We start from the raw sequence: 27,392 nt of genomic DNA on the forward strand, positions 1-27,392 counted from the left end.
AAGGCTTTTGAAGTAGAAAGGTATTCCATTCTCCTAGTCACTTTAAATAAACTCAGACCTCTAAGCCCAAATTAATTATATACTAATACACAGAAGATGACATTCATACACACTATCTTGGCAAGATGAATCACTGACACTTGAAAAATCAGAGAAAACGGAAGAAAAAAAGCACAGAAAAATGAACATGAGCTAACATTATCTCAACTTTTAAAAAAGGACAGGTTCTAGACTTTTACCATCCATCCCTAGTAACATTTTATAAACAATCATTAAACATATACATTTATAAAAATAAAATGATCACTAAGAAAAATGTATGCCAACCTAATCAAGTTTTTTTTTTGTTTTTTTTTTTTGCGGTACGCGGGCCTCTCACTGTTGTGGCCTCTCCCGTTCCGGAGCACAGGCTCCGGACGCACAGGCTCAGCGGCCATGGCCCACGGGCCCAGCCGCTCCACGGCATGTGGGATCTTCCCAGACCGGGGCACAAACCCATGTCCCCTGCATCGGCAGGCGGACTCTCAACCACTGCACCACCAGGGAAGCCCCCTAATCAAGTTTTTTAATAAATTCAAGAGAATTCAAAATACATACTATCTTTTCATTTTAACCCAAAATTTAGCAAAGTCTTGTAAAATGACAGGTATATTCCTATTAAGTGGATTTGCATTAGGTTTAATAGGCATATCCGAAAAGCACTGATTAATGGCTCTGAGTTAAGGGAAAGAACATTAACAAATTTAAGTGAGTAAGTCCTAAGCAGGTGCCTAGGAGGGAAAGAACTTTGAAACTTCACGGTAATGAAAACCAGTAGAACAATCAGTTGAACAAACCTGAGAGGTACTGTCTTCAAATACATGAAGAACTGCCACCTACGTAAACCAAAGATCAAATCCACTCTGCGTCTAGAAGCTGTTGGCAAAGAAAGTCGCCTGCCATTTCAGTAAACAAAGGATGATGGGGCCATCAAGCCATCAGCCACTGCAGCTGCCCCCAAGGGGGTTTCAGCATGGAGAAAAACAGGATACTGGCCCCAGATAGTTAAGATGTATATCAAAGGTATAATTTTAATGAGCCCAAACTCTTGCATCTTCCCATACATAAAAAAGCACTAAAATCATTAACTTGAGACGTCTGTTTTTTGTGATTAGCAGTAATCTTTTGATGCTCAACTACTAGGGTTCTTTTTCAGCAAAAACTCCTATATATCCTGGCTCCTCCTATACCTCTTTGGACCAGTCCCTCAGAGCTGTCTGAGAGGCTGCCTTCCTGGGCTACAGTCCTCAGTAATACCCCAAATAAAACATAATTCTCAACTTTTACATTGTGCGTTCTTTTTCAGTTGGCAAAGCCAAAACTAAATCAATGAGCAAAAGGTACAAAGCCAGATTGTTTTTTTCAACAGAGGGATTTCTTCTATACGGACTATTCAACAATGGAATGAACCCTCATAAAAGAATACGATTTCCATTAACAAAGATGTTCAAGTTGAGGCTGGATATACATTTAACAAGAATGCTACAGAAAACATCCCTACCTTGGTAAGTAATTGGACCAGATGACCCCCAAGATTTCTTCCAAATCTTAGAATATAATTACATGATTTTATGATTCTTTAAAAGCTTACCTTAAAGATTAAATAAAATTTTTAAAAAGAGTTTTTGTTTCTCATTTTTATAGTGCTAACAGTTCCAGATATTTTCTTGATATCACCAAAATCTCTGCAGTTCTTAAGCTAGCACTCTCATTACTATGCTCCCTGGCACCAAAGTATTTTTTTCTTACTGATTCAATATCACCAACAACTTAGTCTAACTTCACCACTATCTGGTGTAACAATAAATTGAAAAAAAAGGGGGGGGGCGGATTTCCCTGATGGTCCAGTGGTTAAGAATCCGCCTTCCAATGCAGGGGATGCGGGTTCAATCCCTGGTTGGGGAACTAAGATCCCACATGCCGCAGGGCAACTAAGCCTGCACACCGCAACTACTGAGCCCGTGTGCTCTAGAGCCCGCATTCCACAACCAGAGAGAAGCCTGCACGCTGCAACGAAAGATCCCACATGCCACAACTAAGACCCTGTGCAGCCAAATAATAAATAAATAAATTTTTTTTTAAAAAAGAAAGAATATTTTTTCCTTTGTAGAGATGGAAATAAACAATTCCCCCTCCCTTTTTCTGGGAGCAATTCCAGAGATACCTAATGTTCCTAAATCCTTTATTTAACCCTTCGATATTTATGCAAATCGTTGTAAAGGCAAAGCAAGCCTCTAGCCAGCTTTCCAACCAGAAATGATTTTCTTAAGGACCTAGGAGCCATCTCTTTGAAATGTAAACATCAAGGAAGATAGTGTCCCTATCTCCCATACACCTGCAGAGATTAGCCTTGGCATCTTTCTCTGAGTTGTCCTTATCTGCTTGTCATAGAGGCAGAGAAGTTTTATTATTTCTTTGGATAAAGGCAACTAGCTAACACAAATGGCTACCTCAATTACCAGGTGAATTTGGAATGAATTATGAAAGAACATATAGCAAATGGTGCTGTCCTCTTATATGAGGACAAGTTACTGTTAATCTTCAGAAAATGATGTAAAGGACTGTGACTGCTTGGATGAATAGGGTGGAATTTCTTTCTGTCTTTGTATTATCTCAGTGGATTCCTTACAATGCGCACTGTAATTGGCTTAATGCCTATTCAATAATAAAACTATTTTCTTTCTTTTCCACAATTTGTAAAGAGGATTCTCTGGGCTGATAAGATATTTTTAATTTTCCCAATACTGAGTTTCTTTCATTCTGTACTGCCAGTGTCTCCTTCCCTTTGCCACATTAATCATCTCTTATCCTTCTCAAAGTGAACATCTATAACAGCCTAGAATGTATGCTGAGTTTCTCATAGAAGAAAAATATCAATATGTGACCTGCTAATGAACAACAAGAAGACAAATGCATGTCTCAAATGTGAAAAATTTTATTTACCCTTCCTATAGGAAAAGATAGATGACTTTCGCTGCAAGTTCCGAGAAGGCTTGTCTGGTTCATTGACACCATGCGTGATGAACATCTTATGTAAGTGTGGATTGATTCCATCAGGAACCATTCGTGGACTTCCTTGGTAAAAATGAAGGACCTGCCTATTACCTGAAATAGCTTTATAAATACTTCTTTTGTTACACTGACTTTGATTATAAGTCTGCAAAAACAAATAAACATCAAATCACATTATTTCTATAATAATCACCAAGCCACGACAAGCAGTTATTATATTAGTCTGAGTTTATTCTAAACAGTAAACTCTGATCCACTTAAATACTTGAAGAATGGAATATCTGTTGTCTTAAATTTGAAGCCTATTTAATTAACTCTTGATGAAAATCATTTCAAAATTCATTATTATAAAAGCTTAACTTAGTAACTATATTGTACAAAGGAAATCTGTCTTTTATTAATATCTTGCTATTTTTGATTAAGTCTGATGTTTATACATAAGTGTCAATTGCTTTTTAAAAAAATACTATTCTCTTATTTCAGCTTTTACTTCATCTCTCTACGTGTCAATTTTCTTTACTGTATACAACAAGAAAAGCACTAGTACTGCCCTTACAGGGTTGTTGACAGGATTTAAACAAAATAATGCATTTGAAACATTTGCAACACTGTCCAGCACAGAGTAGGTACTCACCAAATGTGGGCCATTATGACGGACTTAACAGATAAGAAAACTAACACCTGATATCTAAACTAACAACTAACAACTCACTTAAGGCAACTCAACTTAAGTAAGTTGCCAAGGTAATACAATTAGTTAGAATCCAATTCCACTCAGTGATAATACATAGACTTTTAAAAGCTGCCAGACATTTCATTTATTGGAATCATTTTGTAGATAAACTGGATGTTACATAAGAATATGCTATAATCACATGAAAAGTATTGGGGGGAAAAATTCATTTTTCAGGATGATTTTTAAAGGGTTTATAAAACATTTTAAATCCATTTTTTAAAACTATCACAATTAATGAAAAAATCTTTAATGTAAAACTATTCACTTAGACACAGAAATAGTCCCACTCAGTTACAAAAGTTAGTTAACACTTTAGTGTACATACACAAAATAATATTATGTATTGATACAACATCGTATTTAGGAAGACCTGTTATCCAAGATTACAACAAAGTATGAATATCATTCAAGTCCCTTATCACTTAGAATAGGCATCAGCAAACTTTTCCATAAAGGGCCAGAAAGTAAATATTTTGGGCTTTGCAGGCTACCCATTATCCCTGGTGCATATTCTTGTCCGTTGGTTGGTTGGTTGATTGATTTAGGCAATTCTTTAAAATATAAATAAAACCATTCTCAGCTCACTGTAGTTAAAAAACATAAAAACAACTAAACACAAAAAGCAGGCCCTAGAAGCACAGGGAAATAGTAACACAAAGTAATACATATTGATTTTTGTATCTATGTGTCTCTAAAATAATACTGAAGTACAAAAATGTGTTTCTTTATATGTATAAAAATATTAAGACTGAATCCAGTCAAAAATTCTCCTAATTACAAGAAAAGAACAGGCAGAATCTAATACAAAGGAAAACAGAAATCAATCACAATTACCTACAGATTGTTTGGACTTTGAATGTTAACAGATTGATACTTGTCTTTAGGCTCTGTTTCTCAAATTTCAATTGTCAAATTACGTTTCCACATGTCTACTTACCCGTTCTTCTCGTCCTTCAGCAAGGATAACAACAATCCTGCCTTGACGTTTGCGGCCAGTTCTACCCATTCGTTGCACAAGACGAATTGGGCTCTTCTGGGCATCAAAACATATTATAAGATCAACTTCTCCTATATCCAAACCTTCTTCACCAACACAAGTAGAAACCAATGTATTGTAACCACCACTACGAAATTGTTTCACTACCTAAAATTAAAATGATTTTAAAATAACTAGATGCAAGTATAAAAGAGTTGTAGATCAAAGCATACTTTTTCCATTTGTCCCTGAAATGAGATTCAAAATCAGCACCCAAAGTACTATCGAATAGGAAAAGAAGCGGCAAATGGCAATATAAGCCAAAAGACATTCTGGTAAAATGCAAAGGGCAGTCCCAATTTCTTTGCTTTAATAATGGTTATGATTCCAAAAGGTTTTGCTAACAATTTACACATGAATGAGAAACCACAGATACTATTTTTAGCATCACTAAAAGGGGTGTAAAGCAGATAAGTGGCCCAGAGCAATTACTGTTATTTATCATGTCCTAGACCTAAATTTATTGTTAGTAAATTTAACAATAATAGTACGTTTAATAATTAAACTATTGTTAAAGTAAGATTGTTTTATTACTTCTAGAATTCATATTTTAAATAGAAACAGAATCATGGACATAGAGAACAGACTGGTGGTTGCCAAGGGGGAGGGGGGTGGGGGAGGGATGGAGTGGGAGTTTGGGGTTAGCAGATGTAAGCTTTTATATGTAGAATGGATCAACAACAAGGTCCTACTGTACAGCACAGAGAACTATATTCAGTATCCTAGGATAAATCATAATGGAAAAGAATATATAAAAAAGGAATGCATATATATATAACTGAATCACCTTGCTGTACAGCAATTAACACAACATTGTAAATTAACTATACTTCAATAAAAAAATTTTTAATTAAAAAAATAGAATTCATGTTTTTCCTTTTATACTGTCATTCCAGTGAAGGGTAGCAGAATATGCCACCCCAAAATATGACTGTAGGAGTTTAGAACATGCTGCCCCAACCTATGCTGCTTTGGTATATTGATTATTTTGAGCTATAGGCACTCGAAAAACAGCAAATGCGGGGAGAGGCTTTCTCTGAACTCCCCTTATCTGTCTAAAAGCAGATCCTCCAGAAGGAACTCAATTGTCATAAATCCCCTCCCCAGGAGTTTCATCAACCAGGGAAAATTGACTCAACAAGACACTGAAAGTCCACACTACATCCAGACAAACTTTATCACAAACTATCATACCTCCCATCTTTTCTTTTAGGGCTCCATTCATCTTCCCTAAAAATCATTTACTCTCCCCTGTGCACCCCCCTTCTCTTTCCCCATAAGATGATATTTAAATCTGTATTCTAAGCCACTTCAGGGAGTTACTCATTTTTCCCTCAGTATCTCCTATGCATACATGAGGTATACATGTTAATAAGCTTCTGTTTGTTTTTCTCTTGTTAATCTTTTATTACAGAGGTCTCAGCTATGAACTCGTAAGGGTAGAGGAAAAATTTTTTTCTCCCCTTCACCAGGATTTCTCTCTGATCAAGTTAATGAAACTACATTAGCATGACAATGAGTTAATGAAAAAGTCAACAAATATTTTGAAAAGTGTCCTTAAGCCTTATAAACTTAGTTCTCAACTGCTCTGAGCCTCAGTTTCCTCATCTACATACACACACACACACACACACACACACACACACACACACATATACACACACATCAATGTTGCAGGTTTATGGATGGTGGAATAGTAGTAGTGGTGGTAATTAAATAAGATCATGGTCAATAGATAGATAGAGAATAGAAACAAAAATTAAATGATGGTATTCCAGAGGAATCAGTCATACTTTTGACTAATACCTTTATAAATGCCTATTAAAATGTAAGAATGCCTGAACAAAATGGCTAGTATGAAGGACAGTTATCAGACCTCATATCTGAAAAGTAAATTTCAGGAGAAAATATTAGGGGAGTATACACAAAAAGGAAATATGAACTCTATCAAAGTATAGAAATAGGGCTTCCCTGGTGGCACAGTGGTTGAGAGTCCACCTGCCGATGCAGGGGACACAGGTTCGTGCCTCTCCGCAACGGGAGAGGCCACAACAGTGAGAGGCCCGCGTACCACAAAGAAAAAAAAAAAAAAAAAAGTATAGAAATAGCTATGGACCCATGACAAAAGACCATAAAGTCGTTTCAAGCTCAAACATTCTACTATTCTATAAGTAATAATAATCATCAGCATTTAAACCTAGGTCTCTCTGACTCTAAAAAGCTATTATCTTAATCCTTAAGCTAGTTCTTTTGTTTAAAACAACCACTTTAAAAGTAGGATAATAAATATAAATTTATCATGTTAAATCCTCTTAGAAACCTTTCCAGTAACACTAGTCAAAGAGTTTTCCTTCAATATGGAAAAACAGAATACAGGGAGAACCAGTGGTCATAATTAAAAGTTAAGAATAATTCATTTCCCTTTGTAATCTGTAATGACATTAAGCCAAGGAAAGACTGACCTAACATTACCTGTACGTAACTTAAAACAGATGTCCTTTTTGTCCTGATCAAAAAAAAGCCCAGAGCTAGAGTTGTAAAAAAAAAATTCTTTAATATAAATAATTAATAGATTAATAAAGGATGTCAAAGTAGCAGGTACAAGCTAAATTGTTATTTATTTGCCTAGGATTGATATTAATTTCCCTAGAGTTTGAAAAATAAATATGAACCAGAAGTTGTTTAATCAAAGAAAGGAATAAGTGATTAAGTTATTTCCACCAGGACTTCTTATAATCTACCGATCCTACCATTTTTTTGCTGTTTACACTACACTCTAGCTTACAACCCACTCCCTTGCTTCTCTCTCCTCCAATATTCCTAACTAAACTGCAACACTGATTATATCCCACTTTCCACTGGGTCTGTATTTACACAGTTGAATGTGGATGAAGGAAAACACCAACCATGCTGACTGGTTACACTTTAAACTCGTAATATCTCACCTTGAGTGAGCCCTTAGTGCTATCTGAAAATAATCTTATATTTCCCTAATCCATTCACTCTCCCCATTCTCCTCCTCACACCTCTCTCATCAAACTTCCAACATTTCCTCCCCATCCTCACTCTCAGTTGGTGACATGACAAAAACTGAGCAATCAAAAAAGACTTTCCGGGCTTCCCTGGTGGTGCAGTGGTTGAGAGTCCACCTGCCGATGCAGGGGACACAGGTTCGTGCCCCGGTCTGGGAAGATCCCACATGCCGCGGAGCGGCTGGGCCCGTGAGCCATGGCCGCTGAGCCTGCGCGTCCGGAGCCTGTGCTCTGCAACGGGAGAGGCCACAGCGGTGAGAGGCCCCCGTAACGCAAAAAAAAAAAAAAAAAAAAAGACTTTCCGCAAGGTATCACTGCCACATCTACATACCCACCTCTACCTGTGCCTGCATAGTTTACCTTCCCCTCCTATTGTTTTGGACAAACTATCCGTGTTCTTAACTGAGGTCACCCCCCATAGTTTTATACTAGATCCCACCCTTTTCCCTTAACTACTCAAAGATCATTCCAGCAATACTCTTCTCTCTGCTCTGTCATCAATTTTTCTTTCTCAACTGGTCATTCCTATCAGCATATAAGCATACTATTATGTATCTCAACATAAAACAAACAAACAAAAAACTACTTCCATCTCTGTGCTCCTTTTAGTAATAATCCTTGAAAGACTTGTATGCTTGCTATCTCCAGCTCTTCTCAGTGGTGGCTTGTCCCACCATTCCACTGAAAATGTTCTTTTCAAGGTCATTTGTCTTCTCCTCTCTTATTCCAATAGTCAATTCCCAGTTATCATCTTATATGACCCACCAGCAGTATTTATACATTTAATCACTTCCTCCTCCAGGAGATACCACACTCTCCTGGTCTTTCTCCCATTTCACTAGCCACTTATTCTGATTCCCCAGGACTCAGTCTTTGGACATCTTCTATGTCTTCATTCAACCCAGTCTCATCTACATGATGATGATTCCCAAATATATATTTCCATGAACCCATGAAGTCAAGACATATATTCAATTGTTTACTTAACATCGCTACTTGATGTTTAAAACAGTGTAACTCAAAGTACAATCCATGAAGTATTTATTACTGGTGCCGGTATTGGTTCACAAACTGTCTACTACCAGCTGACAAGACTACAAAAACTTTGAGTAAGAGTTTAGAAACTTGACAGAGTATTCCCTATCTGTTGACTCTAAAAAAAAATTTAGACGTGAACTTTGTTTTTCATTAAGCTTATTTTTCTAGTAATTCATTTTTGTAGTAATGTTCAAAGGTATCTGTGATGTATTGAATGGAAATAAACTGGTCCTCCATCAGTTTTGACAGTTTGAAAACCACTAATCTCATAGGCATGCCAAAGTTAATTTGTCCAAAACCAAGCTAATATTCTCTACAAAACCTGCCTTTCCTGCAGTCTTATCCACCTTAGTTAATAGCCACTCTTTTCAGTTGCTCAGGCCAAAAACCTTGGAGTCAGCCTTCACACTCTTTTATCTCATATCCCACTCTAATTTGTCAATAAGTCCTGTCAGCTTGACCTTCAAAATATATCCAGAATCCAATCATTTCTCACAACCTGCTACCACCCTAGTCCAAGCCACCATCATCTTTAGCTTGAATTATTCTAATAAGTCTTCCAATTGGTCTTCCTATTTCCACCCTTAGCCCCTATAGTTTATTCTTAAGACAGCAGCCAGTGTGATTCTTTTAAAATATCAATCAGGACATGACCTTCCTCTGCTCCAAATTCTCCAAGGTCTTCTTCTCACTTTATTCAGAGTAAAAGCCAAAGTCATTAAAATGGAAATGTAAGGTCCTAAAGAATCTGGCCCCCAACTTCCTCTGTGACTTCATCACTTGTTTCTAGATAAATGAATAATTCAATTACAACTATCTGCTTGAAAGCTTATTTCAGAATAAAACTCCTGTTATGAAAGCAATTATGTATAGGAGTAATAAAAAGGATTATTACCCTGGCCTACATAAAAATATTATTGATAAAAGTGAATAAAAGACAAAGTGAATAAAATCTATAAGGTTTCTTACGATACCTGACAAACCCAGGAAATATGACTCTGGGTAATAATGAAGTTGGCCAGAGACCAGGTTGGGGACTATGGGTATTTCAAAATGCTTGACCTCCTAGGTAGAAATTCACTTCATTTTTCACACAGATATTACTAATCACTAACGTGATTATTAACGTTAGTAATAATCATCCACTAGATGCCTGAACCCTTTAGAGTACTTATTAGACTCGAGATAGGGAAAAGTGTTACATTCAGACTCAGGAAAACCTCCTAGATTCTCTCCACCAGATCCTGTTTGCTTAAACAGACTCTTTTGAGTACAGTGGGGACTGGTATAAGAAGTATTTAATAATAGGAGTCCTCATCTATTAATGTTGACAGAATCAAGAAAGGATCTTTCAAAATGAATTAGACATTAAAGACATACCTACTCAAGTGTAGACCTATAGCTAACCTGAAAAAACCTGTATACAGTTTATAAAAATCTATATATAGTCTAGGGCTTCCCTGGTGGCGCAGTGGTTGAGAGTCCGCCTGCCAATGCAGGGGACACGGGTTCGTACCCCGGTCCGGGAAGATCCCACATGCAGCAGAGAGGCTAGGCCCGTGAGCCATGGCCGATGGGCCTGCGCGTCCGGAGCCTGTGCTCCGCAACGGGAGAGGCCACAACAGTGAGAGGCCCACGTACCGCAAAAAAAAATCTATAGTCTAAAATATCCCCCAAAACATCATAGCACTCAAAAATTTATGATGAATATTCAGAGCATACAGCTACCTTAAATACCACCATGGTTTCCTCTGACCATATTTTTAAGTTAAGATTTTTAGATAACAGAAAAAAGTGTAAGCTTATTATTTGTTTGGAATAAATAACTAAAGTGACTTAAGATAAATAAATAGTAAACACTTCTTGAAGGCTCTACAGTACGATTTCACTTAATGCTTACAATAGCTCTACAGGGTATGTTTACAGATAAGGAAAACTGAGGCACAGGAAGTAAAGAAACTTATAAGTGGAAGAACCAGGATTCCAACCTACATAATATGAATCCAGAGCCTTTCTGCTTAACCATTATACTTTTTAAAAAAATTTCAAAATCCAAAAAAACCCACTTTTTTTGGTCTTTCAAAATATGCCTAGTTTTATTTATACATTTACTACAAAATTATCTTTAAGATGTAGCCAACTGACCAGTGAGTTAAAACAAAAAAAGGCGTAAGTGCAAAGCTAATCAATTTTATTTTTATATTCATCATTTCCAAAAATAATTACCTCCAGTTGCTCCTTCTGGGTAAAACCCTTCATGCTTTTCCCTGAGGCATGGCCAACAAAAGTCATTACTCTAATAATTGGCTGATGCTGTAAAAGCATTTCTGCAATTTCTTGAACACTATCTCGAAATGAAGAGAAGATCATAACTCTGGTCTCGTCACATTTCTTGTCAGATGTCTTTTGAGCTATATAACAAAAATACTTTAATTACAACTTTTATAAAAGCATTTAGATGAGAACTAATTCAAAAGACAAACCTGAAACTATATACTAGTGAGTGACAATTCTTTCAAAAAAATAATTTAAGCATCTTAAATCTTTGCTGGTTTTCCTCCTACCTTTTCTAGTAATCTTAATAAAACTGGCTCCTTATCTCTCATTGGCTGTCATAAAATAAAAACCTAAACCAAATAAAAGTTACCTTTTGACCAGTCCTTCAATTCATGCATGACGCCTGTTATTCCCCTTTACCTTCTAAATCAGAAGCACAGGACTGCAGAGCTCTCACTGATTTTGTATATCTTCCCTTTCCTTTCTGCTCACTAAAGGCACTGTCTTAATCCAGGCCATGGTATTCTGTCTCCAAATTATTGATATGTTCAAATTCTCCAAGGAAACTGCAGAATATACCCAACAGTCAATCACAAAGCTGCTCCCAGTGTCTCTGTGCTTGGGAGGAGTAGAATGCATAAATAAAAACATGATTTTGAGGCTGGACCACTTAGTCTCTGGGTGATATGTGACCATGGTAGTCATTTAGTCTCTTTAAACTTTAGTTTCTTAATATCTAAAATGGATTGAGGTGATGATTAAATGAAACAGTAAATATAAAGTATGTAGACTTGCATATAGCAATTGGTTAATAATTGCAAGTTGTGTGGAGTTTTTTGTTATTTGCTTTCTTTTGTTTTTTAACCTTGCATGGGTCTTTGACAATCCTTCTTTCTTAAACATGATTTATATTATGTTAATCATCATGTGTGTGCCAGAGACTACACTAAGCATTTTATATTATGAATTCATTTAGTCTTCATAACAACCTTATGAATTAAATGACTTAATAAAGTTAATGTATAATACATAAGGAAAAAGAAGCAGCTGCTGTTGCAAGGAAAATTATTCCAGATAAACCTCCTTTGAATCAGCATAGCATCAAGACTCTACATCTGACCAACTGCAGATCAATAGCTACTTTCAGTGCAAAGCCCACCTCCTTCAACAGGCCGCAGCCTGCCTTTCTATCTTCATTCCATTAAAGCTGCTCTACCAAAGTCATCAATAACTCTATATTGCCAAACTCAGTGGATGCTTTTTAGTTCATCGGACCACACCTCTCAGTAGTATTTAACACAATCCACTCCTTCCTACTGAAATAGTCTCTTCCCTCAGCATCTCTGATAATTCACTTGTCTGGTTTCTTTCTCAATCTTCTTTGTGGCATTTTCCCCTCTGAACTCTAAATGTTGGTATTCTGCAGGACTAATTCCCGGCCCTCTGTCCCTAAACTGTACTGCTGGTGATATGACCACATTCACTCTTGAAACTTTTAATATTGTCTTTATGCTGATAACTCTAAAATTTATTTATATATATGTAAATAGATAAAAATATCCCAGACTATTCTTCTGAGACCCAGATTCACTTATCCAATGCCTACACATCTCAACTTAGATGTCTCAAAAGCATCCTAATACATTTGCTCTTTCTTCATCATGTTGTTAGTTTTCTCTTTGTTCATACAGTCATCTGCACACACACACACACACACACACACACACACACACACACACACTCCTAATGATTTTTTTTCTCATACTCTATGTCCAATCCATCAATAAACGCTGTTGGCTCCAACTTCAAAATATATCTAGAATCTATAACCACTTCTCAGAACCACCTTGCTGCTTGGTACTACTATCTTAGTATAAACTATCATCATCTGTTATCATCTTAGACTATTACAATAGCCTCCTAATTGGCCAACATCTACGAGAGTGATATTTTAAAAATATAAGTCAGATCACGTCACTCTGCTGCTCCGAATGCCTCTGTAATAGTTTCACAAATCACAAGCATACACAGAATAAAATCCAAAGTCCTGACATGGCCTACAAACCCTACATGACCTGGCCCCTGGCTGTCTCTCCAACCTCTGCCTACACCACTCATCCTCATTACACTACTCCAGCCAAATTGGTTTGTTTACTGATCCTTAATCTTACCAAGCACCCTACTGCCTCAGGGCCTTTGAATCTGCTATTCTCTCTGCCAGGAATGATCCTCCTACAGAAATCCACAAGGCTTGCTCCCTTACTTCCATCAGGTAACAGCTCAAACATCACCCTACAAAGAGGTCTGCTCTAAAACTATATACAAAATAGCCTCCTTCATGACTCTCTATTTTCTCACCTAGCTTACTTTTCCCTATCATTATATTATACATTGTTTTATTATCTGCTTCCCTTATACTGCCCCAGGTTGACTTTTCTTTTTCACATAATACCCTATTCTTAACATTTCCACCATTCCCCTGGTGCCTACGCTCCCAAAATTTCTCAGAGCTTTTTTATATTCATTATCCAGAATAATTAAAAGCTCATCTTCTCCATAAGAAATGTTAGCACAAACTAATGAGTCAGAGTTTTAGCTTTCTCAATAACTTTGCCTTGCCTTGAGTCTATTAAATACGACCTACCATTCCACGACTTGAAGTGTTCAACTACAATTTCTTCTAATTTCTTTAATTTTGGATGACTATAGCAGAACTTTTTATCTTCATCTCCTGTAAAAAAACAAAACACAAAAAATTTTTCTGTATTTTTCCATATTCGATTACATTAATGTATTTTAATTACCCTTTCAAATGGATTCATTAAAACTTATTTCTTTTTATTTAAACAGTAAGTAGCATCTGGGTAGCACACAAACCTTACTGTAAAATAAACTGAATTTTTATGAAAATTTCATTCTGAGAAAGACTCCAAATGAGAATCAGCAGCAAGGAGAAGGGAAAAATTCACATTTAGTTAAGCTATAAATTAGTTTTTGGTAGTTCTGAGAATTTTCACTACCAGTAACAACTACTACTAACTTCTATTATATATTTAAAGTTTATGAACTGCTTGAATATATATTTATCCTAAGTTGAAGAATAAGATCTTTTAGCATTTAACAGGTCTATTGCTACAGAAGTATAAGTAGATATAAATAGACATGTGGATCAATGGAGCATAATTTTAAAATTAACCTTGATAAAGAGGAAACAATACAAAAATTTAAAAGAACAACCAGACCTTTTTTGATAGCAGAAATGCCACTTGCTGAAGTACTACGTGTATGTGCAAACATGCACTCTAGATGATTATAGAGTTTCATGAAGTCCTCATTTCGGCTAAGTTCTTTTTTTGCCCGAGTCATTCCTTCAGAAATTAAGAAAATATTTTTCCAATAAATTTAATAGCAAAACTAATCAAATGTATCATTTATTTAAAAGAAATTAAACTATAGCAATGAATGCAAGTTTTTCAAATTTAAAAATAAAAACCAGCAACTTTTTCCAGTTCCACATTCACATATGTATTAATGAATGGCTTCTTTTCTTCCAGCAATTTATCAAAAGCAAAGAAACATGGGCTGGCACCTTGATCTTGGACTTCCCAGCCTCCAGAACTGTGAGAAATACATGTCCACAGTTTAAGAAAAAAAAGAAGAAGAAGAAAAAGAAAGGAAGGAAGGAGGGAAGGAAGGAAGGAAGAAAAAAGAAAGAAAGAAAGAATTTGTTACATAACTATTTCACTGCTTTTTATTTTATTTATTTATTTATTAAGCTGTGCTGGGTCTTACTTGCAGCATGTGGGATCTAGTTCCCTGACCAGGGATCAAACCCGGGCCCCCTGCATTGGGGAGGACCACCAAGGAAATCCACTGGACACACAAGGAAGTCCCCTTCACTGCTTTTTAAAATAAAGCACCTTAAGTAATCCAAACGGCTCAATACATATCGTTAACCAAAATAATACACGTCAGCACTTTTAAAAATAATTTCATATAATTTACCTTTAGTTCCATCCATAATTCCACAAAGGAAGAAATATAATGATCTCATTCCCATTTGCTGCAATAATTCATAACCATGATATAAACTAATACAAATAGCAAATTCTCCCTCGATTATGCCTTGTTGCAGTCCCTAGAAAAAACAAGCATGTATCAAATTTACCCAGAGAAAGAAATGAAGATACATGTTCCATGCAGAACTTATTGGTTCTACTGAATGTCCTAAGATGTTGCTATGGAAAGGTGTCAATGTACTTTCCATATACAATCTGCCCCTTTATTTAATTCAACATGAAACTTACATTTTAAAGAGAATAAATGAACGGGGGGATATTTATCATATGCTGTTTTTCTTTGCAGGTAAATTATTAGCAGTATATAGATTTATTTGGTCTTTCAAAACAATTTAATAAGCACCTACTATTTGCTGAGCACTGAGCTAGACATTTGGGATATAAGGGAAAATAAAACAGATACAGGCCTATCCTCACAAATGTTTCTGACATCAGGACAAATATTTAATCAAACTGTTTAACACTAACATTTAACACCAGGTATACATGCCACAGTAACATCTGACAGGGAGCACCAGACACCGTTATAAGCACACTACTTATACAAACTTATTTAATCTTAACACCTAGGAGGTAGGTACTATTGTTATGCCCATTTTACATATGTGGAACCTCATGTAGGTGATAAGTAGCAGAGCCAGTATTTGAACCTAGGAAATTTGGGCCAGTGTGCTTGTGCTTTTAACCACTACTCTCAAGGAAAAGTAAAGTATATATTCCTTTTGTAGGAGCATACAGTCAGTATATCTATACAATAAAATACCTTTAAAAGACCATTGAGAATATATTTTAATTATTTTCCTTTATTAGAGATGCAGACTATTATTTAATACCTTACATTTTTAGTAGCATTAATATCAGTTACACTCATTTTAAATGTTTCCAGGATAGTGATAAATGCCTTAAAATAGCACGCTAATTACCTAAAAGGGTAAAACAATGTCTCTGTAAAACATAAACTCTCATCAGTGAGATCAAATTCAACAGGTTTAGATTTATGATTTAAAATTTTAATGAACCTTTAACTCCTAGCAGAAACTTTAAACATTTTATTAAAGTCTAGTATAATACACTGCAATTTCACAGAAAATTCCCTTTGTGGTTTCCCAGATACTATAGAATAAAGTCCATATTTCTAGTATAACATTTAAAGCACTCCCAGGGGGTCACAACCTAGATCATATCTGACTCCCTCAATCCTTTACCTCAGGCAAATTGGTTTTCTCACTGTCTCCTTTATACCTTCATTCAATTGCCTCTATCCTTTTGCACATGCATTCCCTCTCAGTTCCAAGAATGACTCAGTGCCTTTTCATGTTTGTAAGCATCTCTTTTGACTCTGGACCTAACTTGATGGATATGTTCCTATCCACCTATTTTTTTCCTATAAAGATTAAAAATACAAAGCTTACTGTGATGCTTAATCCAACCTCGGTATGGAGATTTTTTTTTTTTTTTTTAACATCTTTATTGGGGTATAATTGCTTTACAATGGTGTGTTAATTTCTGCTTTATAACAAAGTGAATCAGTCATACATAAACATATGTTCCCATATGTCTTCCCTGTTGTGTCTCCCTCCCTCCCACCCTCCCCATCCCACCCCTCCAGGCTGTCACAAAGCACCGAGCCAATATCCCTGTGCCATGCGGCTGCTTCCCACTAGCTATCTACCTTACTGCGTTTGTTACTGTGTATATGCCCATGACTCTCTCTCGCCCTGTCACAGCTCACCCTTCCCCCTCCCCATAACCTCAAGTCCGTTCTCTAAGAGGTCTGCGTCTTTATTCCTGCTTTACCCCTAGGTTCTTCATGACATTTTTTTCTTAAATTCCATATATATGTGTTAGCATACGGTATTTGTCTTTTTCTTTCTGACTTACTTCACTCTGTATGACAGACTCTAGGTCTATCCACCTCATTACAAATAGCTCAATTTCGTTTCTTTTTATGGCTGAGTAATATTCCATTGTATATATGTGCCACATCTTCTTTATCCATTCATCCGATGACGGGCACTTAGGTTGTTTCCACCTCCGGGCTATTGTAAATAGAGCTGCAATGAACATTTTGGTACATGACTCTTTTTGAATTTTGGTTTTCTCAGGGTATATGCCCAGTAGTGGGATTGCTGGGTCATATGGTAGTTCTATTTGTAGTTTTTTATGGAACCTCCATACTGTTCTCCATAGTGGCTGAACCAATTCACATTCCCACCAGCAGTGCAAGAGTGTTCCCTTTTCTCCACACCCTCTCCAGCATTTATTGTTTCTAGATTTTTTGATGATGGCCATTCTGACTGGTGTGAGATGATATCTCATTGTAGTTTTGATTTGCATTTCTCTAATGATTAATGATGTTGAGCATTCTTTCATGTGTTTGTTGGCAGTCTGTATATCTTCTTTGGAGAAATGTCTATTTAGGTCTTCTGCCCATTTTTGGATTGGGTTGTTTGTTTTCTTGTTATTGAGCTGCATGAGCTGCTTGTAAATTTTGGAGATTAATCCTTTGTCGGTTGCTTCATGGTATGGAGATTTAAGACTAAATGCTATGGGTCTAAAAGTTAGTTAAAATCTACCCTCTTATGACCCTTTTACTTTGCAAAACAGAAGTGAACTAAAAGACCAATTCTTAATTAAAAGTTATAAGATAAATTTATCTTAATTCACATCATTAAACTGTATTCCTGCTAGATCTTTTTCATGTTTTTATAAACTATATAAACCACCCCTGAATTCTTGATGAGCTAATATATACCAAAAAATAATCATTATTTACATTTCATCCTGGTTCTAAGTAAAAATGTAGTCTATCAGCAAAATTTATTTTAAAATACCTACCACAATATTTGGAGATGGGTTTTTCCTAAATTGATCTCTTGCCAGAATTATCTGGTATTTTGTTAGATTGGGAATATCCCTTCTCATCAAAACATTCCTCCGAATCAAAGAACTTGCAAGTGCTTCCAAAATCTGCAAATTTCAAAGAAATTTAGTTTAAGTTTATTTTAAAATCCTTTTACAAATACATTTCCTCACATACTAAAATAGTTTTATATATTAAATTATATGTTAAATAAAGTTTGTCTTAAAATGAACTTTTAAGTAAACACAGAAGAGATGATAAAGTTTTAAAGTGCTTGACAATTATCCTCAGATAATCCATGTGAGAGTCAGCACAAGCAATTATTAGATTCAGTGATAATTCAAGAACATATGTGTTGGGCTTTCCTGGTGGCGCAACAGTTAAGAATCCGCCTGCCAATGCAGGGGACATGGGTTCAAGCCCTGGTCTGGGAAGATCCCACATTCCATGGAACAACTAAGCCCATGTGCCACAACTACTGAGCCTGCGCTCTAGAGCCGCGAGCCACAACTACTGAGCCCATGGGCCTAGGGCCTGTGCTCTGCAACAAGAGAAGCCACCACAATGAGAAGCCGGTGCACTGCAACGAAGAGTAGCCCTTGCTTGCCGCAACCAGAGAAAAAGCCCGTGCACAGCAATGAAGACCCAATGCAGCCAAAAATAAAATAAATAAATTTATTTTAAAAAAAAAAACAAAAAACGAACATATGTGTTTATCTGTTTATTTCTTAACTCTCCTCCTCTCCCTCCAAACTAAGCACAATGAAAGGAGGGCCTCGATTTTTTGCTCTGTTGCATCTTCAATGCCTAGAACAAGTCTAGCACATAGGCAAATATTTGTAGAGTGATGACTAAATCAAAATTCCTTGAGTACATTTAATTTCATTCACTGATCCATTCTCTCAAAAATATTCATTAAGCGACTTCCCTGGTGGTCCAGTGATTAAGAATCTGCCTTCCAATGCAGGGGACGCGGGTTCGATCCCTGGTTGGGGAACTAGGATCCCACATGCCACAGGGCAACTAAGTCTGCATGCCACAACTACTGAGCCCACACGCTCTGGAGCCTGCGTGCCACAACTAGAGAGCCCGCGCTGCAACTAGAGAAGCCCACGTGCCATAATGAAAGATCTTGCATGCCACAACAAAGATCCTGCGTGCCACAACTAAGACTTGACATAGCCAAATAAATAAATAAATAGATATTTTTAAAAATATATTCATTAAGTATATACTACATATCAAACATCGTTCCTGATGCTGGGGATATTGTGGCTGAGACAAATGAAGTTTCTATTTTCCTAAAGTTTACATTTAATAGACGGAAGAAAGGAGTAAAGAAGTGAACAAAGAAAATAAGAGAATTTTGATTATGATAAAGCATTTAAGAACCTAAAACACAGTAATGCTTTGTACAGTCTTTGATGGGAAGGGGGTCACTATCATATAAGTGGACAAAAAGGGTTTCTTTCTTTCTTTCCTTCCTTCCTTCCTCTCTCCCTTCCTTTCTTTCTTTCTTTTTTTTGGGGGGTGGGGGGAGGAGCAGCAATTGTGCTCTGCCCAGGCACCCCCTGCCTCATCCGTCATCCAGCCCCAGGATGCAGAGGAGCGGGCCCTTGGATTGTGACCTTGCCAGCGCCCTTCCACCTCCAAGCAGCCAGTTTCCCACACTAAGGTTCCTGGCTGGGGATGGACTGCTCTGGGCCAGGGCTGCCTCTGGTACCAAGCAGCAGGAGAGACGGTGGCCCGGGTTGGGCAAGCAACGGAGCCTACTGCTGCATGGGTGACAGCAGGGCACTCTCAGGGGAGAACTGGGCATGCAGGCTCCCACAGTTCTCCACGTGTTCATGCCACCAAAGATGGTTTATTTTAAGAGGTAATACTTGACATCTGAATGATAAAGTATGCCGAGCCTGAGAAGTTCTGAAGACAGAGCATTCCAGGCAGAGGAAACAGAAGACAAAAGGTCGTGAGCTTGATTCCACAGTGAAGGTAAAAAGCGACCTCCAGATGAAGACCTACTACAGCAACATGTAATTTGCCTAAGTTTTATTTCCTAAAATATATCTATTTTAGTACATTTCAATCTTTCTTCTCTTCTAGCTTTGCTGATCAGCTTTGCTGACCACATGTGCCTAAAGAAGCACTCTAAAAGAAATCAATAAAGTTAGGGCTTCCCTGGTGGCGCAGTGGTTGAGAGTCCGCCTGCCGATGCAGGGGACACGGGTTCGTGCCCTGGTCCGGGAAGATCCTACATGCCACGGAGCAACTAAGCCCATGTGCCACAACTACTGAGCCTGCGCTCTAGAGCCCGCAAGCCACAGCTGCTGAAGCCCGCACGCCTACAGCCCGTGCTCCGCAACAAGAGAAGCCACTGCAATGAGAAGCCCGCGCACCGCAACGGAGAGTGGCCCCCGCTCGCTGCAACTAGAGAAAGCCCGCGTGCAGCAACGAAGGCCCAACGCAACCAATCAATCAATAATGTGTCAAGACATTGCCAAATGCCACCAAGTGGGCAAGATAGTCCCCAGTTGAGAAACACTGCTGTACAAGGGATCAGGGAGGAATATATTGAAAATATATTTCCTTACAAAGAAAGTTCTGGTTGAATCTGGATACATGTTTTGGGTGTGTTCACTATGTGAAAATTTACTGTGCTGCACACTTACATGTACTATGCTGTTCATATGTTTGGGGGGGGCTGGTTATACTGCAATTAAAAGGTTTACTTAAGAAAATACAAAACTAAATTGGCTTTAGAAACGGTCCATCATTTTGTATTTCCTCTTTAACTAATAGTTTGCCAGTACATATAAAACATGGCGCTCATACTGAAAATTGTCATTTCAAAGAATTTTTTACCATATTAATTATATAAATGATTATAACTATACATTCTCACAGTCGGATTCTGTTAAGTAAAATAATTACATTATCAGTTCATTTATTAAAACCCTGAATTATGATAAAAATGGCTTACCTGTATATATGCCTTTTGGATAGCTCCAAGTTCTTCACCAAGAGGAACAACAAGCTTTTCAACTCGTCTTTCATGAGAGTATGGCAAAATATCTGGAGAATCTTCAGAACGAATCTCTATCTGCCCAATTAGTAGATTAGTAATAACCTGTTGCACAGCCTACAGAAAATCAATTAAGTATGATTATATATTATATTACTTACTAAATTTTTTAGTTTGCCACTAACAAAAATAAAATAGCAATAAGTTTTTGAAAAAAAATTAGAAATTTATATCATTAAATATTTTTTAAAACTACAAATTATAGCACATCAGGAGTGGCACAATAGGGGAAAATGCTTTTGAAACATCTTTCTTGCATGCCAAGCATCCAAGAGATAAAATGTCCAACAAGTTCCTCAAATGTATTTTGTGCTTTCCAATGGTAGTGTTATATCTTGTCAATATTTATAAAGACTCAGACAAAATAGAAGTTTCAAATTAGCAAACCAAATCCCCAAAACATTATATAACAGTCAATTTTAGAGCCAGAACTAAAACCCAGATTTCCTGATTCCCTGGCAAATACTTTTTTCCACTGATTTTTTATGGGGAAAACAGAGAAGTCCTGTTACTACTAAAGGATACAAATGTACCTTGGAAATACTTTACAAACTGACTTGTTAAGAAACTGAGGGCATATGTCCTACACTAAATCTATTATTAATAAATGAATGGAGGGAATTCCCTGGCAGTCCAGTGGTTTAAGACTCCACACTTTCATTGCCAAGGGTGCGGGTTTGATCCCTGGCAGGGAGCTAAGACACCACAAGCTGCGGGTGTGGCCAAAAATAAAAATAAATAAATAAATAAATGAGTGGAATATTTTCCATTTAAATCAATATATATGCTGTGAATATATTTCTGGAGCTAAATTTCATTCACCAAAAGCTTATAAAGGAACTTAATTGTAAAAATAGGGAATTTAAGAAAAAACAAAAAACCTGTTGGTATAAACAACTGCTGTACCATTAGACCACAGTTCTACTGGGTGTGATGAAAAAAAGGAAAGGAAGGGAGAGATGGATGGATGGAGGGAAGGATGAAGAAAGAATCCTGAAAATATCCAGAAATTAAGAACTCTTTTTTTTAAAACTAGTAAAGCCTCATGGGCTTAGTTTCAGACAAAAAATACTCTAGGGCAAGAATCACATCTTAGTCACTTTTGTATTCCCAACACCTAGTATAATGCCTAATACAGTAGTACACTATTGTTACTGAATGTCCACATACATTCAAACTCTAGAGTAAATATATGACCATTTTATAAAATTGACTAAGACTTCAGTATTTTTTTTTCCTTTGGCCGCACAGCATGTGGGATCTTAGTTCCCCGACCAGGGATTGAACCCGTGCCCCCTGCGTTGGTAGCACAGAGTGTTAACCACTGGACCGCCAGGGAAGTCCCAGACTTTAGTATTTTTAATCATTCATTCATTCAAGAAATATTTGAGTAACTCCCACATGCCAGGTATTGAATTGGTGATAGAGGCATAACCAAGATAGACATAATCCCTACATTCATGTAGGTACTATTTTAGTGGAGCAAAAATACAACAAATAAATGAATAAGCAAAAGAATGACAGACTGTGATAGATATTAAGAAGAAAATAACAAGATAGGAAGAGTTGACTTTTCATAGCTTAAGAGTGAATTTTTCTGAAGAGGTGATATTTAAGCAGAGACTTGATGATTAAAAACAATCATGTTTAAAAAAGGTTGGGCAGAAATGATACGATAGAAATTTCTAAAACTAATCGAGGCTATGGACAGAAGGAAAAAAGTCTATGGCTTGGCAGAATTGAAAGCTACCTTTGAAATTATCCAGAACTTAACACAGAAGACCATTCAGAGCTACTAAATTAGAATGTCATGGGATAAGGCTCAAAATCTGCATGGGATAGGGCTCAAAACTTTTTACCATCCTCTGAGCTCCCTAGAGAAATGGTGGATTCCACAGCAGGGACTGGAAAAACACTAAATGATCATAAAATATCTTGTGATGCCAGTAAGTTAGGAAGTGTTCAAAACAAACACGAACAAACAAAAGTGCATTCTAAAGGACACAGGAGCCATCTTCAAGGCACTCTCAATGGCCCAATCTAGAATAATCAAAATTATTAATGATAGTATTGGATTGTAGCCAATAAAATATATATATATATCCATATATATATATATCCATATATATATATATCCATTAGTCCATATTGATGTAAAGACCTGAATTAAAAATAAATGAGGAGGGGCTTCCCTGGTGGCGCAGTGGTTGAGAGTCCACCTGCCGATGCAGGGGACACGGGTTCGTGCCCCAGTCCGGGAAGATCCCACATGCCGTGGAGCGGCTGGGCCCGTGAGCCATGGCCGCTGAGCCTGCGTGTCCGGAGCCTGTGCTCCGCAGCGGGAGAGGCCACAACAGTGAGAGGCCCGCGTACAGCAAATATAAATAAATAAATAAATAAAATAAATGAGGAGAGAAGACAGCTTTTCACAACAGAAGAATTCAAATTTTGAAATGTAAAAGAAATGAGGGAAAGAGGAAATAATGATTCGGCAAACAGCACAGAAATAATTGTTGCAAGCAAGAACCATCATTGGATGCTAAAACAGAATATTTACATAGTCTCATAGTATCTCCCCCACAACAGACTTAAGTAAAAAGGGAAAAACAGTAGTTTTACAATAGAGAAACCAGAAAGTCATCATCTGAACCAAGTCAAAATTAACAGCACCAGTAATAAGACAAATCATCATGTATTCTCAGATACAATGCACTAAGAAAGGTACAACATCACTTCTGGGGTATTCTTGCCCAAAATGCATACAGAACCTCACTCCAATCATAAGAAAACATCAGACAATCCCAAATTGAGGGATATTCTACAAAATAACTGGCACCTACTCTTCAAAAGCATCAAGGTAATGGAAGACAAGAAAAGAATGAGGACTGTCACAGACTGGAAGGTACTGAGGAGATGTGACAACTAAATGCAATGTGAGATCATAGAATGGACCCCAGAGCAGAAAAGGACCCTGGTGGGAAAACTGGCAATAGTCAAATAAGATTTGCAGATCAGTTACTAGTATTGTACCAATGTTAATTTCCTGGTTTTGATAATTTTACTATGGTTATGTAATATGTTAACATTAGGGGAAGCTGAGTGAAGGATATACAGACTTTAATTTTTGCAAATTTTCTGGAAGTCTAAAGTCATTTCAAAATAAAACAGTAAAAATTTAAAAAACCGCTTTAGGTGATTCTTTGGCACACTGAAGTCTGAAGACTCTAATGTAGATAGTCTCCTACAACCACAGAAGAAAAGGTAGGCATCTTATATGAAATGCTGTACTCCTGATGTTAAACTAAATACTAGAATGGAAAACTGATCTGGTCACATACAAAAGTTCTTATTTTCTTAAACATTAATAAATTTTACTTACCTTTATATCACTACCTGGTGTGGCACTAAGAGCCAAGATTCTAAAGTGATTTGTATATTTGACTAGTTCTCTTACAACCTTAAAAAAAAAAAAAAACAATTCTTTAATTTCATCTGCACAATACAAAAATAAAAATGATTCTGTTAAACAAGCTAGTATATCTGATCCACTATCATTGTTCCTTATTTAGAGTACTGATGGACTAGCAGATGGAACTATCTTTAGTTATGTTATCTGAAGAGCAAATGATTTAGGTTTATACTCTATCCCAATCAAAAATACTTTAGGGGGCTTCCCTGGTGGCACAGTGGTTAAGAGTCCGTCTGCCGATGCAAGGGACACGGGTTCGTGTCCCGGTCCGGGAGGATCCCACATGCCGCGGAGCGGCTGGGCCAATGAGCCATGGCCGCTGAGCCTGCGCGTCCGGAGCCTGTGCTCTGCAACGGGAGAGGCCACAACAGTGAGAGGCCCGCGTACCGCAAAATAAATAATAATAATAAAAAAATAAAAAAACACTTTAGGGTTTCTTCTATACATAAAGCTACAACATCAAGGCCTATACTGAGGCAAATCAAAATATTCAAAGGGCTAATTCAAGAGCAAATGGTAGAAAAAGATCAAGTTTATTCTCCATTGCTTGGGCCACAGTCTAGGCTTACAGCTATATCCATATGCACACTTGCCAGATTAAGATAAATCATAACACAAAAATAGAAAAAAAATTAAATACAGGGACTTTCCTGGTGGCGCAGCGGTTAAGAATCAGCCTGCCAACGCAGGGAACACGGGCTCGACCCCTGGTGCGGGAAGATCCCTCATGCCGCGGAGCAACTAAGCCCATGAGCCACAACTACTGAGCCTGTGCTCTAGAGCCTGCGAGCCACAACTACTGAGCCCACGTGCCACAATTACTGAAGCCTGCACACCTAGAGCCCGCAACACCTAGAGCCCGCACACCTTGTGCTCCGCAACAAGAGAAGCCACTGCAATGAGAAGCCCTCACACCACAATGAAGAGTAGCCCCTGCTCGCCACAACTAGAGAAAGCCCACATGCAGCAATGAAGACCCAACACAGCCAAAAATAATTAATCAATTTAAAAAAATTAAATACAAATGTGAAATTAGATTTGAAATGAAAAAAGTTTGTTTTAGGAAAGATTTTAAAGAAGTTAGATTTCATGTGGAAGGCTCACAATTTTTAAATTAAGTTTATTCATAAAAAAATAAGGTTAATTTGGGGTAATTTTTAAAATCTAAATTTCCTTTTAAATCCTAAAACATTTTCCAAGGGGCACCAAAGCATCTCTCTAGGCTTTACAGTTTGAATTCAACACCCACTTCTGGTATAATCAATACTGGGTAATTTGCCAGATTCCCATATGCCCCAATACAAGGAAAAAGGACCCCTAAGTAAACTGAGTCACAGGAACAGCTCTTACTATCCCATAGTTCCACATTAGAGGTAGGAAACTAAAAGCAGATTATTTTTTTTTAAATTGAAGTATAGTTGATTTACAATACTGTCTTAGTTTCAGGTATACAGCATAGTGATTCAGTATTTTCGCATATTATATATTACAGATTATTACAAGATAATGGGCATAATTCCCAGTGCTGTACAGTAAATCGTTGTTGCTTATCTATTTTACATATAGTTGTTTGTATCTGTTAATCCCATACCCTAATTTGTCCCTCCACCCTTTCCTCTCCCCTTTGGTAACTACAAGTTTGTGCTCTATGTCTGTGAGTCTGTTTCTGTTTTGTATATACATTCATTTGTATTATCTTTTTAGATTCCACATATAAGTGATATCATATAGTATTTGTACTTCTCTGTTTGATTTATTTCACTGAGTGGCAAATGACAATATTTCACTCTTTTTTATGGTTAATATTCCAGTGTGTGTGTGTGTGTGTGTGTGTGTGTGTGTGTGTGTGTGTGTGTCATATATATATATATATATGTATATATATATATATATATATATATATATATATATATACACATACGCCACATCTTTTTAATCCAAACATCTGTTGATGCACATTTGGGTTGTTTCCATGTCTTGCTACTGCAAATGATACTAAAACTAGATTATCTTAAAACTGCTCTGATTTCAACCCATGTCAAAGATGAATTCAATGAGACTCAAACTGAATATTGATCAATACTCAAAAAATATTATTTATGCAGTTTTTTAAAACATGATACAGAATACATTTAAAGATAGAACATTATAGGGAATTCCCTGGCAGTCCAGTGGTTAGGACTCTGCGCTTTCACTGCCAAGGGCCCAGGTTTAATCCCTGGTCAGGGCACTAAGATCCCACAAACCACAAGCCATGAGGTACCGTCAAAAAAAAAACAGAACATTATACTTAATGGAGACTTAAGAACAATTGTCCTAATTAAAAACTGATACAAGAAAAAATCTCCCTGATACATTACTTTTTTTCCAGGAGGGATTCTCAAGCATTTTATAGAAGTGGTGTTGTGTTTGTAACCCAGGAAGCTACATTCTTCAACAAGCTGTGTGCCTGTTGGAAACTGTATCTGGAATATTCAGTGTAGTATAAATTCTTAGTGCTATTTATATATTAAAGAAGTCAGTCATGTCTCATTGTACTCAGTGAAAGCATAGCCTTGTAGTTTAAAAAAAAAATCACCTAATGTGTAGAAATTTTTTGAAAATAAAGTTGCTAAGGGGAGTTCTCTGGTGCCTAGTGGTTAGAATTCTGGGCTTTCACTGCCATGGCCTGGCTTCAATCCCTGGTCGGGGAACTGAGATCCTGCAAGGCGTGCAGCACAGCCAAAAGA

General features: G+C 37.0%; 1 protein-coding gene across 4 annotated transcripts in view; it reads right to left on the bottom strand.

Annotated features, from left to right (window-relative positions):
* Positions 1–27,392, bottom strand: part of FANCM (FA complementation group M) — a 55,530-nt gene that overhangs the window by 26,075 nt on the left and 2,063 nt on the right. For 2 of the 4 annotated variants that reach the window (XM_079913680.1, XM_079913683.1), the window contains exons 3-11: positions 24,574–24,651; positions 21,093–21,251; positions 18,088–18,219; positions 15,176–15,308; positions 14,413–14,538; positions 13,815–13,901; positions 11,120–11,304; positions 4,725–4,931; positions 2,983–3,196 (exon numbers count right to left, since the gene is read on the bottom strand). In XM_079913680.1, the coding sequence (XP_079769806.1) occupies positions 2,983–3,196; positions 4,725–4,931; positions 11,120–11,304; positions 13,815–13,901; positions 14,413–14,538; positions 15,176–15,308; positions 18,088–18,219; positions 21,093–21,251; positions 24,574–24,651 (1,321 nt within the window). The remainder of the gene's footprint in view (positions 1–2,982; positions 3,197–4,724; positions 4,932–11,119; positions 11,305–13,814; positions 13,902–14,412; positions 14,539–15,175; positions 15,309–18,087; positions 18,220–21,092; positions 21,252–24,573; positions 24,652–27,392) is intronic. The other 2 variants (XM_079913682.1, XM_079913681.1) reach the window with 2 other exon arrangements.

Source organism: Stenella coeruleoalba (assembly GCF_951394435.1).
Source record: "Stenella coeruleoalba genome assembly, chromosome: 2".
Classification (NCBI taxonomy): Eukaryota; Metazoa; Chordata; class Mammalia; order Artiodactyla; family Delphinidae; genus Stenella; species Stenella coeruleoalba.